This window comes from Eurosta solidaginis, chromosome 2 (assembly GCF_040869045.1).
Source record: "Eurosta solidaginis isolate ZX-2024a chromosome 2, ASM4086904v1, whole genome shotgun sequence".
NCBI lineage: Eukaryota > Metazoa > Arthropoda > Insecta > Diptera > Tephritidae > Eurosta > Eurosta solidaginis.
This window is the reverse complement of record NC_090320.1, coordinates 304,160,897-304,174,285: the sequence shown is the minus strand read 5'-3', so window position 1 is coordinate 304,174,285 and position 13,389 is coordinate 304,160,897. Positions and strand designations below refer to the sequence as shown.

At 34.3% G+C, this 13,389-nt stretch overlaps 1 protein-coding gene across 11 annotated transcripts in view; it reads left to right on the top strand.

Annotated features, from left to right (window-relative positions):
- The window catches only part of Btk (tyrosine-protein kinase Btk29A), a 75,194-nt gene that overhangs the window by 47,530 nt on the left and 14,275 nt on the right, over positions 1 to 13,389 (top strand). Inside the window, exon 2 of one of the 11 annotated variants that reach the window (XM_067768916.1) lies at positions 9,092 to 9,192. The exons of 6 other annotated variants lie outside the window; for them this stretch is intronic. In XM_067768916.1, the coding sequence (XP_067625017.1) occupies positions 9,165 to 9,192 (28 nt within the window). In that variant the 5' untranslated portion in view covers positions 9,092 to 9,164. Of the gene's footprint in view, positions 1 to 8,847; positions 9,205 to 13,389 lie in introns of those variants that run through there. 4 more of the 11 variants (XM_067768913.1, XM_067768912.1, XM_067768915.1 and 1 more) reach the window with 4 other exon arrangements.

Genomic DNA, 13,389 nt, shown 5'->3' with positions numbered 1-13,389 from the left:
AATAAATGTTCCAAGCTCTTAATTTTATGCATTTCGTTTAGAATATATCGAATAAATAATTTGAAATATAGAAATTTCACCGACACATATTAATTTCATTTCAATATACGACAATTTGTGTGTTTTAAGTTGAGCACTAGCAGAAAATCCTATAAAAAGATTTCAGTACAACGGGGCGTATGAGTAACCTTCATTTTTTTCATCACGGAAAACTACTATTTTCTTATTTATAAATCAACAAGAGGGAGACTCGCTTCGTCTTCCGCCAATTTTTTGACGTTTGTTATTTATGCATGCTATATCTTCACAATGGGGTTAGGTTAGGTTAGGTTGAACTGACCGGTCCATGAGGACCTCATATAGACTGAATGTGTCTGTAGTGTTACCAGAGGTTTATTCAACGACCAAATTGAAAAACTATCAAAAACCAGGGCGTATTTTATAAAATAACACCGTTCTTTTGGAAAATACTAGAAGCTGTCTAGGACATATGCCACTTACTGCTTCTAGATCTGACAGCTGTATCACTCCTAATAGCTGGAGTCTTACCCTGGAAAGCGCAGGGCACGAGCACAAAACGTGCTCGATCGTTTCTTCCTCCAACCCGCACTTCCTACATCTGCTATCACTGACCAAGCCTAATTTAAAGGCATGTGATGCCAGAAAGCAGAGCCCAGTCAGAAGACCCGTCATGAGTCTACAGTTCTCTCTTTTTAATGGTAGAAGCAGCTTTGTTAGTATAAGGTGGTGAGACCTACACATAATCGGAGTTCAACCGTCAATATTGAGCTCATGAGATGACTTTAACATCTTCTTGGTATATGCGTCACCCTTACCAGCTCTCTAGAGATAGAAAGCTAAAAGATCAATTTTCGCGCTTTTTATTATGCCTATGCAGTTTCCATTTTCTTATAGCCGAAGAGGCCTTCGTACTTTTTCGCTCACTTGATTCGCTGCCACGTAGTTCTTATTTTATCAACGGAAAAGTGCCCTCATATATGAGAAGCTAATCCTCTCTTTTAAAGTCATTTCACTGCCATAGGCTGAAAGTTTATGTGTGAACAGAAGTTGAGGGTATAACTCCAACCATTAATTTGTGAATAATTGTCGCCTTTATCTGACCGGAACTGTATATATATAAATATCTATTTATCACCCCACACTTCTTTTAAAGCATTGAATTTTTGAAAAGCAATGCAGCCATAATGGTTTCCATATGTTTGTTACCTTGATGAGTTATTTGCTCCAAAGTATTGTTTCTTTTTGTTGCTGTTTTTTTGTTTATTTTGTGTTGTGACTTTTTATGACCCATCCAAGTTGATGACTTGAAACATTACGTACGAATGCGTATACAATATGTATGTGCTGTTGTTGTATGTGTATGTGTGCAACAACTTTTTTATGGCATTTGACTTAGAGCGAAGCTACATTTGAAGGTGATCACCAGTTAAAGCCATCCCATGTATGCTGAAATACAATGTGCGCATGTGTACAGGTTTGTGGTTATAAGCGATAGCGAACTAAGATGTTTAAGAAGAGGTGTGGCTTACTCTAATTTGTTGTTGATTTTTTATAACAAAAACTTCCTTCACCCTTTCAATACTTTTTGCTATTAGTTATTCGAAGTATTTCTCCTCTACAATCTGATGCAGTTTTGTCAATAAAAATCGGCGCAGAAGTCACAGCTTTCCTGAGTCTACTTAGGTTGTTGTTGCTTGTGACCAAAAATATCTATGTATGTGTATGCTAAAAAGTCTATGCACCTGAGCTTGCCTAACCCAGCAGAGAAGTTTGTAAGCCGTAATTGTTTGTACACAAAAACTAAGTTTCACAAGAAAAAATAAAAGTAAGGGCCAATGAAAAGATTGATCTTGGTGTTGTCAAAAATCAGTTTTTCGAGAATACATCTTTCGATTTTATTTGCGTTAATCTCTCAATGCTCACTCCCATTTGCCGATTACCCATTTTGGTAAAACGGTTTATATATTTTAATTTGAAAGTAAATTGTTTAATATAGGTTTTGTTTTAAATTTTTTCACATTTATTTGTATGTTGACACAAAAAAATGTTATATTAGGGTAATCCAAAAAAATATTACTTGTGTCATCTTAATAATTTGAAACAGGGATGCACCTTAACGTTAATCTAATCGTTTATCAAAATTTCCACCGTTTCCGTTGAAACACTTCGAAATATTATCGATAAAGGAATTATCAAGATAAATTGTATCTCGTTTTTAACCGAAACGAAAAGCTTTCGTTAACGTTAAAAACGTTAACAAAAACGTGATACTTTATGTTGTTTTATTGTTGTTTATTGTGCTGGCAATGCTATAGCCATGGTGAAGCCGTAAGGTGGTAGCAGTGAGCGGACATACATACGAACTCCATGTAATTTGTTTGTGTAATTCGTTGGTGGTAATGTCAAAAATACTCTGAGAAATGTTCGTACTGTCAAAATTCATGAGAAAAGTTGCAACCAGCTTGGCTAATTCTTTCACCTTTAATGACTCCGCCATCAATCAGCTTTGTCAGCATAGTTTGAAATTACTAATCAACATAAACGATTTGATTTCGTTTTGATATGGCAGAAAAGGAATCAAAATCATTTCGTTAATTTGACGCTCTTAACGTTTATAAACGAAACGAAATGACTTTATTTCGTTTATTAACGTTAATTATCGCAACGAAATGATATCGGTTCGTTGGTTAAGCATGCCTGATTTGAAATAAGAAATGTCTTTGAAGCCGGCCTCATTAGCTTCAAAGTTGAGTGCTTTACTCACTTAAATTTGACAAAAAGTATTTGTTATCAATAACAAAACAAGTAAGGAAGGCTAAGTTAGGGTGTAACCGAACATTACTTACTCAGCTGAGAGTTGAGTGCTTTACTCACTTAAATTTGACAAAAAGTATTTGTTATCAATAATAAAACAAGTAAGGAAGGCTAAGTTAGGGTGTAACCGAACATTACTTACTCAGCTGAGAGTTGAGTGCTTTACTCACTTAAATTTGACAAAAAGTATTTGTTATCAATAACAAAACAAGCAAGGAAGGCTAAGTTAGGGTGTAACCGAACATTACTTACTCAGCTGAGAGTTGAGTGCTTTACTCACTTAAATTTGACAAAAAGTATTTGTTATCAATAACAAAACAAGTAAGGAAGGCTAAGTTAGGGTGTAACCGAACATTACTTACTCAGCTGAGAGCTTTGGAGACAAAATAAAGAAAAATCACCATTTAGCAAAATGAACCTAGGGTAACCCTGGAATGTGTTTGTATGACATGTGTATCAAATGAAAGGTGTTAATGATTATTTAAAACGTAGTGGGCCTTAGTTCTATAGGTGGATGCCTTTTCGAGATATCGCAATAACGGTGGACCAGGGGTGACTCTAGAATGTGTTTGTACGATATGGGTATATTAAAAGTATTAATGAGGGTTTTAAAAGGGAGTAGCCCTTAGTTGTATATGTGAAGGCGTTTTCGATATATCGACCAAAATGTGGACCAGGGTGACCCAGAACATCTTCTGTCGGGTACCGCTAATTTATTTATATTGTATGTCATACCACGAACAGTATTCCTGCCAAGATTCCAAGGGCTTTTGAGTTCGCCCTGCAGAACTTTTTCATTTTCTTCTACTTAATATGGTAGGTGTCACACCCATTTTACAAAGTTTTTTCTAAAGTTATATCTTGCGTCAATAAACCTATCCAATTACCATGTCTCATCTCTTTTTTCATATTTGGTATAGAATTATGGCATTTTTTCATTATTCGTAATTTTCGATATCGGAAAAGTGGGCGTGGTCATAGTCGGATTTCGGCCATATTTTATACCAAGATAAAGTGACTTCAGATAAGTACGTGAACTAAGTTTAGTTAAGATATATTTTTGCGCAAGTTATCGTGTTAACGGCCGAGCGGAAGGACAGACGGTCGACTGTGTATAAAAACTGGGCGTGGCTTCAACCGATTTCGCCCATTTTCACAGAAAACAGTTATCGTCATAGAATCTATGTCCCTACCAAATTTCACAAGGATTGGTACATTTTTGTTCGACTTATGGCCTTAAAAGTATTCTAGACGAATTAAATGAAAAAGGGTGGAGCTACGCCCATTGTCCAAACTTTTTCTAATTTTCTATTTTGCGTCATAAGGTCAACTCACCTACCAAGTTTCATCGCTTTATCCGTCTTTGGTAATGAATTATCGCACTTTTTCGGTTTTTCGAAATTTTCGATATCGAAAAAGTGGGTTTGGCTGTAGTCCGATTTCGTTCATTTTAAATAGCGATCTGAGATGAGCGCTCAGGAACCTACATACCAAATTTCATCAAGATACCTCAAAATTTACTCAAGTAATCGTGTTTACAGATGGACGGACGGACGGACATAGCTAAATGAATTTCTTTTTTCACGCAGATCATTTTGATATATAGAAGTCTATATCTATCTCGATTAGTTTATGCCGTTACGGATTACCATTATACGAACAAAGTTAATATACTCTGAGCTCTGCTCAGCTGAGTATAAAAAAAAAAATCAAAACAAATGGGCATCGTTGGAGGCGTGGTTTGTCATAACCAACCCTGCAGAATGCAATCTTTTTCACTTATATGCACCCTAAACAAGCTAGTATTACGAAATATTGTTTATACGTCTCAGAGTAGCAGGAGCAATTTTAACTCTTCCGGCATCTACAGAGATCTGTGGAGAGCTAGCCAATTAAGGAATCATCGACTATAATAGAAGTTTATGACCCATCCCTACAATGCCTTAACAGATTGTTGCTGCCAACAGATCTCGCGGTGCCACCTATGTAGATGTTGAAGGGGTTGGAGGGATAGGAACTTTGACTTAAATTCGTTTAGTGTGAGAAGTTATTTTTTATTTTCCCATTCCAACCTGACCTTATATGAAAAATGTGTCCAATTGGATTTGATAATTAAAAGACTGGACTTCAGCTGCTGATTTTTGCGTAGCATCTCAAGGTAACGAACTAAAAAAAATGTTTAAACACTGGTGTTATCAGTTAAAGTATAATTTTTTTAAGGTAGTTTGAGAACTTGTGTTAAGAACACCACGTCTAGAAATTTGATTTCAGAACGTCCGATTTATGTTGAAAGATGGATTTCTTATTCGAATTTTGAAGCCGTGAAGTTTTTGGGTATTTAAAAAAAAAATATATTCTGTGTAAAACCAAAAAAACATTGTTTTATAGTACACCGAAATACTTTTATATTCGGCTGGAAAATTGAATACCAAAACTAAAAAAAAATATTCTTTTTATTTCTTTTTTTTTGTTATTTTTCCTATTTTTACTTTATTCTGAACCATTGTGAATTCATACAAGTGTAAAATCTTTCTATTCCTCCACTGCCATACCTACCTGTCAAATAATAGTTGACAGGGAGAAGGGCTGTCGCGAATGGCCAGAGAATGGAAGAAAGGTTTTTTTTTGCTCGCCGTTATTAAATTGAAATGACACGAATCGCTCTTTTGTGTTTCAAATCAGCTTTTCTTTTAATTGTGTATACTAGGGTGGTTTTTCAATACAGGGTATTGTTTTTTCTCCGAAATTTGTATGTGCTCACTTCAAGAACTGTTCTATCTTAATATATAAAAAACACGTGTCACAACATTTTCGGCCGCGATGGACTCCTAAACTACTGAACCGATTTTGAATTTGTTTTGCACCCCGTGTTTAGTTTGATCTCACTTGAGACATAGGATTGGTTATATCTCAGTTTATAGTCGCAATATTATTTTATTGCATATTTTTTTATTTATTTATACGTAATAATAAAATGTTACGTATACGCAGTGTCACTCATATTTTCAGGGGTTGCGGATATACTTCCGTGTAATTGCTTGGTGTTTAATTAAACAACCTGCTTATCAATAAAAAAATATTATAGCGAATGATATCAAGTATAGCACATCACCAGGCCCGTCGAGAGGGTGGGGCGGTTTCTGAGGGGGCCCGCGATTTAGAGGTACTATGACATTTTTTTTAATTCAGGAGAGTCATTAGTTGTGTAGAGGGTAATTTTCATACTCCTGGGTGACTAGGGTCTCGAGATATAGGCCAAAACGTGGGCCAGTGAATGCCTAGACCGTGTTTATACAATATGGATATCAAATGAAAGCTGTTGATGAGTGCTTTAGTACAAAGTAATATATTATACAGAGACGGACTGGGACTGGGATTAGGACTAGGACTGGGACTGAGACTCGGAGTCGGACGGGGACTGGGACTGGAATAAAATACATACCACCCTCTGGGACAGGCAATAAGGGATGCAGAAGAATGAGAAGAAATTGAGAGAAGAGAAAAGAGAGAAGGAGATTGAGATAGAATGAGACGAAGATGGAGATAGATGAAGCGAGAAAGACGGAGGGAGGAGTGAATAAAAGGATTAGGAAAAAGTGAAGAGGGGGGGAGGGCAGAGTCAGACGGAAAAAGCTTATTAAAATTTATGCAGATATGCCAAATTTAGGGCAGGACAACGTCTGCCGGGTCTTCTAGTTAGATATAAAAATGCAATTGTAAAAGTTGCAGCTCAATCGCGATTCGCCTTCCCGTGCCTAAAGTCTGGAAGTTTGACAAAATCCCAATTTTTACCGAAAACTCGACATTTTTTTGTTTTAACCTGCGATAAGATATCCGCATTGCAACAGGTGTATTATTAAAAGAAATAAAATTTAATAGACTTTAAATTATATAATAACATTTCTTCTCTAAAACTGGACAGTTGAAAAGATATTTAACATTTAGTGGACAAAGATTTTTACCTGGTATTGTATTTCGCTGTTCCTCACAATTTCGAAAACAATTTTACGTTTACTGATATCTTACCTTATCCGTAATCATGGATGCACTTAAATATCTTTATTTATTATAATAGAAAAAACTGGAAGTTAAGAAATTGTTGTAGTTATGTATTTTCAGTCTTTAATTAATGAATATAATGTTTAACAAAATGGTGAGATGATGGTAGCGATTCTAGAGTTCACATTCGAGGCTGTTTACTATTGTGAACGTTTTTTTTGAAACATTCGCCACTTGTATGAATTCACAATGTTATGAACGAAAAAAAAATTTCCGAACGAACAGCCACTTCCTAAAAAAGAATCGTACGATTTATTGACGAATTGAGTTTAGAAGGTTACTCATACGCCCTGTCAAGCGGCTACCTTGAAGACAACGCATTTTTTCAGTAGTTCTATGAAACTTTTAGTGAAACTAGACCAATATATGCAAAAAAGCAGGAAAAATAGTAAGTCAAAGTTCGAAAACTTCTTTAAACTGTGCCCAAATCTACTAAAATCATTGGTGTTTCTTATATACCTCAGCATGCTCGACTTGTTTTTATCACATATGTATATATTTCTCATTGTTGTTGTATTAAGGATAAAGACACTACCCGAAGGTTTTGGGGAGTGTTATTAATGTTGATGATCCTTTTATATATTATCCTTTTACGGATATAGAACGTTCCGGTAACAAGCACACCGACCATCTCGGGGACCACTAATATGAGCAGATTAAACCTTCTAGGCCATACCGCCCACCCACCCCCTAGTTCTATGAGGAACTTGGGCTGGCCAGAACCTCGCCTGCTAAATATGTGTATGATACATTCATATTTGGAACAGGATTCTCCTCGCGTAGGTCAGGTTGACAATTGGGTTTCGGAAGCTCTGAATCTATAAAGCTTTGTACTGCGCTTATCAACCCCTTGAATGATTTTTGCGTGCTAAAAAGCAATATACATATAAGTTTCTTATGTACATATTAGGCCGGGTCGATTTGTGGGGAGGCAAAAAAATCGCCCATTGCTCTGTGAAAATCATATTCTAGGGATCAAAATAAGAAACTTTGCCGAAGGAACCATACCTCTAAAACGAATTCTGATGCCCCCCCCCCCTTTGGGTCGTAGGGGCAAATTTTGAAAAATCCCACTTTGAAATGCCTATGTTTTTTCTTTTTGGAGTTTATTTTTCTCTTCAGAAATTTATTTAGTCAGAATATATGTAAATGAAAAAAATGAATTTTACTTAGTAATAGAAAAGAAATTAAAAAAAATTATTAGAAATTAGCGTTTTTACAACCCCCTTTTAAAACCAGGGCATCACTGTGATGCATTTGCATGTCGTAAACATAGTTGTGTGGGTTTTTTATTCAACCGTTTTAAAAAATGAAGGTATCACTGTGACACAATTGCAGATCGTAAAATTGCTTGTGTTGTTTTTTTAAGCCACCACAAGACACAGCAGGTAGAATTGAAATTGCGCCTACCCAAAAGTTCGACCCAAAGGGAGGGACATCAGAATTCGTTTTAGAGGTATGGTTCCTTCGGCAAAGTTTCTTATTTTGATCCCTAGAATACGATTTTCACAGAGCAATGAGCGATTTTTAAATCGACCCGCCCTAGTACATATGTTTTTCAATTATATCAAATAAATAAAAAAGTTTCGTATACTCACCGGTACCCGTTATCTCTGGTTGTATGCATATGTTTGTGTGTAATTGGTTCGTTTTTTTACAAAACAAAGTGATTATTCAATTAAAAAGTATACATACATTTTGTGCACTTTTGGCTTTTATTTCTACTTTTTCTTTGGACATTTATTTTAGAATAGCGAATAAAATAAAATTAAACTTTTTTGGGTAACCTTAATAAGCATTCACACATACCATTGGAATGAGTGGATGTATGGGCGTGAAAGTGCAAAATTGCATTCACTTTTTCATGATAAATTAAAAAAAAAACGGAAACATATATAAATACGTAGATATGTAGCTACCGCGCCACCATACTAACAATAACACACAACACTCTCACCGGCATTTTACTTGCTGTTGTTAGTAGCAGCAGCCAACATCAATGATCATATCCAAGTCCAGCAGCCAACAAATTGAGGAAAAGCAAAACCGCTACTGGCTAAATTTTTTCTTTTTTATTTTTATTCAATTTTTTCCTTGTAAATTCCATATAAAAGTCATCATTGATTAATTGAAAGCGAAATCTCTCGTTTTGTATCTCGTGTATTGTTGTTGTTGTTGTTGTTATATTCATGCAAAGACCAATACCTAAAGCGCAGCATCCGGCACCCGACTGTAAGTGTCGCAACTGGAGCGACCATCCAAATTGAAATATGATGCTTTTATCCGCTCTAAAGTTGGGTACGTTATTAGGTAGAGTATAAAATGTGCTTTTGTGTTTTATTATTTTTGTATTTCATATTATGTATAACTTTGTGTTTATATGACACAGCAAATCTTAATTTCTTTTTAGTTAAGTAATTAAGTAAAATGGTTATTTTTTTTTTTTAATATAAGATTGAGTGGTGGTAAATTGTGTGAAAATTAAAAAAAATTAATTGGAGCTAATGCATTTTGAGTGCACTTGCCGGGAATCAGCAGCGGCATATACTATATTTGTGTATATAAAAATATGTTTGTATGTATGTATGTCCTTGTGTATCTCAAATTTCATCATTGATATTGCGGTTCGGCACAGTTTCAGCGCTCCAACAGCTGATTTAGGAATATTGCATCGCTTCTTGCTTTGGAAACTTGGTTATTGTTTCAATTTAAACTTGATTACTTTTAAGTGAAGTGTTTTACATAACTGCATATGTCCATATGTGTATTCGGATGCAAATATATGCAAGTTCTCTCTTTTTAATATACCGTTACAGTTTGAGACTTTTTAGCTTTATCGCGACGTTCATAAACTAAGCAACAATCAGTTTAAATTTATTATTTCTTTTATCTATATTAATTCGTTCGTTAAAAAGGCAAAGTGATTTTGTTTCACATAGAAGTACTCGATGCTAGAATAAACAGCGGGAACAGTACAAAAGTATGGGGTTTGTCATAGAATCAGACTCTGAAAATCAGTATTAAAGGCAATTGAAATTTTGGCAATGGCTTGCGGAGCTCTTGGTTCGATGTTTAAATTAGATCTATAGAATAATAACAAATATGAAACGAGTATGAGCTAAATTTTTCCTTTATTCACGGCATACAACTTCATTTGGTTCGATTCTGATTATGACAATAATATAACTCTGTGGTAATTTGACAAAACAAGTAAACTCGAGTTAAAATGAAAGTTGGCTCATTCCATTTCAAGACACCCGGTCCGCGCAGGACATGATTTTGATAATGAAACACGAGAATTACAGTGATTTTGGAACAGGACATGGCAAAGGCTCTTGTGACGGCATTGTAGGTTTAGTGAAATATTTTGCCATATTCTGAAAAATAACAACAAATGAATGTTTGCAATAATAAAGGTGATATTTTAATTAATTTTAAGCATTTGGCATTGATCGCCTTGTATGCTGATATGTAATGCAACAATAAATGGGGGAAAAAATTTTTAATATTTAAAAATTCATATTTCGAAAACAACAAGTTTCGGCTAATAGGCATTTAGCCAAGTTGAAATATGAACTGTTCACTCAATATAGAAAAAGTTTAAACAAAAAAAGTAACGTTTTTGAGAAATTAATTTTTGAAAAAAGTCATAAATTTTTACTAAATACTAAACAAAAATTGTTTTTAAACTATATGCTATTGTTTATAAAGTTATATAAAAGTAAATATAATAACGAACATTTCAAAGAAAAAATCATGAGAATCGGTTAATTTTTGACAAAGTTATTGACAGTTGAAGAAATAAGCAAATAAAATACCGATCGCATTTTATGGAACTCAATTGCCGATAAATCCGAAAAAAAATTTTTTTGAGGCAAAAAAAAAAAAAATACACGTGTTTCATTATTTTGACCAAAGAACAACATATTAAAATTTCATCGCAATCAAAAAGCATGTCCTGCGCGGACCGGGTGTCTTGAATTGGAATGAGCCAGTTATATTTTGGAGTTTTAAAAGAAATCCTTTAGAGGTCTCCCAATATCAATTATTCATAACCCTAGCGCTAAATGGCTGCTACAAAATATAGAAAGTCGAAATAATGGGATGCTGATAGCTTTTTTATATATATATATTTTTGTATATTCTCAGTAGAGATCGAAATTATATGCCATAATCTGCGAATAATCGGATTGTCAGGAGTTACACAAAAAGTAATTTCCAAACTAGGAATGAGGTTTCGCTTATACACAAACTAGCTGAAAAAGATGTTTTGAATTTCATTTTTATGGCGCAAAATCGATCATGTTTGCCTTGTTTTGAAGCTTATGTTTTATATTTTCATTATTTATGACATTTTACTTCAAGACCCAATTAAAAACTTGTAAATTTCAAAGTAGCCCCGAAAACATCCCTGAACAGTCACAAAATGATAACAAGAACAATCACGAATTTTCGGAACTTATTTATAATAAGATCCGATAATATTTCTAAAATATATATATATAATAAACCCCGAAATAATCCCGAGACAAACTTGCAAACAATCCCGCATGGTCCCGTAACGGTACTGTTACGTTCTTCCAGTAATCCCAAAATGGTTGTTACATAGAACCAAAAGTCATCCTGACGTTATCCAAATGGTGTCGAAATAAGTCCGAACCAATGCCGAAAACATCCAGAGATTATCGCGATAATGTCTAAAAATAGCTGTTCCGATATGATCCTGAAACAGACCCGAAACGATCCCGACAATAATTCCACACTTATTCCAAAGTTAATCGGACAAAATTTTGAAAATATTCAAAGTTAATCCAGAAACGGTCCAGAAATAGTTGATATGATTCCGAGAACATTTGCGAAAATATTTTTAAATAGTCCGAAAAGGTTTAGAATTAATTACGACATGGACCCGAAATCATTCACCCCGAAAACAATACCGAAATTATCCCGCAAATACTCACTTTTTGTACTTCACTGCCCACTCTTTAAATTTTGTGGACCTCCATCAATCTGTTTCTAAACCTGAAAAAATGGATGGACGGTAAAGTATACGAGCCAAATGACAGACCTCTATTTTGAGAGCCTTGAGAAGTCCTACTATTTGGAAAAACTAAAAATTTTACACATGCCAAAATATATCAAGCTAAAATTGGACTATGTTGTGATAAAAAACACTTCCTTGATATAAAAAATAACCCGAAATATCGCACCCCTAACGAGGTTGAAACGAAACTCCGTGCAAATATCGCAAAACAATTGAAAATCCATAAACCCTGTATAAATGAAAGAAACCCAGTAACTCGTTAATCGGTGTATCTATTAAATTATTAAAAAAAAAATTAGTTCATGAATTCTCAATTTAAAATTGTTACACGACTTGTTTCAGTCGTCGTATAAATTTATCAATTTGTTGTAATTTGATTCCATACAAATGTGACATTTGATTGATAAATATGATAAATTTATATGTTCATCTCGTTTATTAGACGTTTAAAATACTTATATGAGGATCTTCATCGCATTTCTATCAAGTATCCGTAGCCCCATTAATATTTTAGTTAGGTATCGATTAGACAACGATTGGAGAATTATCGTTCTCTCCAAAGTAGCGGGCATGAAAGCTTTCGACAATCATAGTCAGGAGAACGGGGCACAATTATGGGAGCGAAACAAATTTGAATAATCTAATCCGGTCCTAACATACTTTCGTAATGAGATGCTTGAGTGAATTGCGTTTTGCACTACCGATTTTTTTCCTGACATCGCACTTTACTATGGCGTAATTACAGAATTGTCTTCGCCATAACTTTTTTGTTTGTGTTTCCAGCAGGGCAAACATAAAAGTCGCATATTACCTAAAAAATGAAGTCCGATCAAATGCTCAGTTTTTACGCATTGGTCACAATGTGTAAACTAAGATCTCTCTACCTCTAGTGAAAGTGTTTGCCTGAATGCTGATTTTATTCAAAGTTCGTTTCATAATTAAATGACGTTTTAAAACTTGAGACCTGCTTTTAACTTAATATTGTTTTCTAGAAATAAATAGCAATAAAATATAGTACATGAATCAATTCAGCTATCTCCAACGTCAAAGAAAAATATTATCGTTAATTGTCAATAAGAATTGTCATGCCGACTAAGTCGTGACTTAAAGAGTACTTATTGCATTTGCATTTTTATTTAAGAAATAGAATAATTTATCATGTATTACGTATGTATGTATATATGTATTTACATAAATAATTTAAATACCGCATGACGTATATTTGTTTAAAATGAAAAATAAAAACATTTCATAATACCAATTGTGACGTAAGCCAATGTGAATAGATTTGTTTATCTACTTTTTACATAGAAATCCAATTCAATAAACCCGCCGCAACGAACCTTGAAGCTGAAGCACAATTTTTGTATTGTCTCTTTGTTTGGCCATGACTCGTAAGCAAAGCTTACTTTCTTCAACAGTCAGAGACCTCCATAAATCTTAACTTTTTG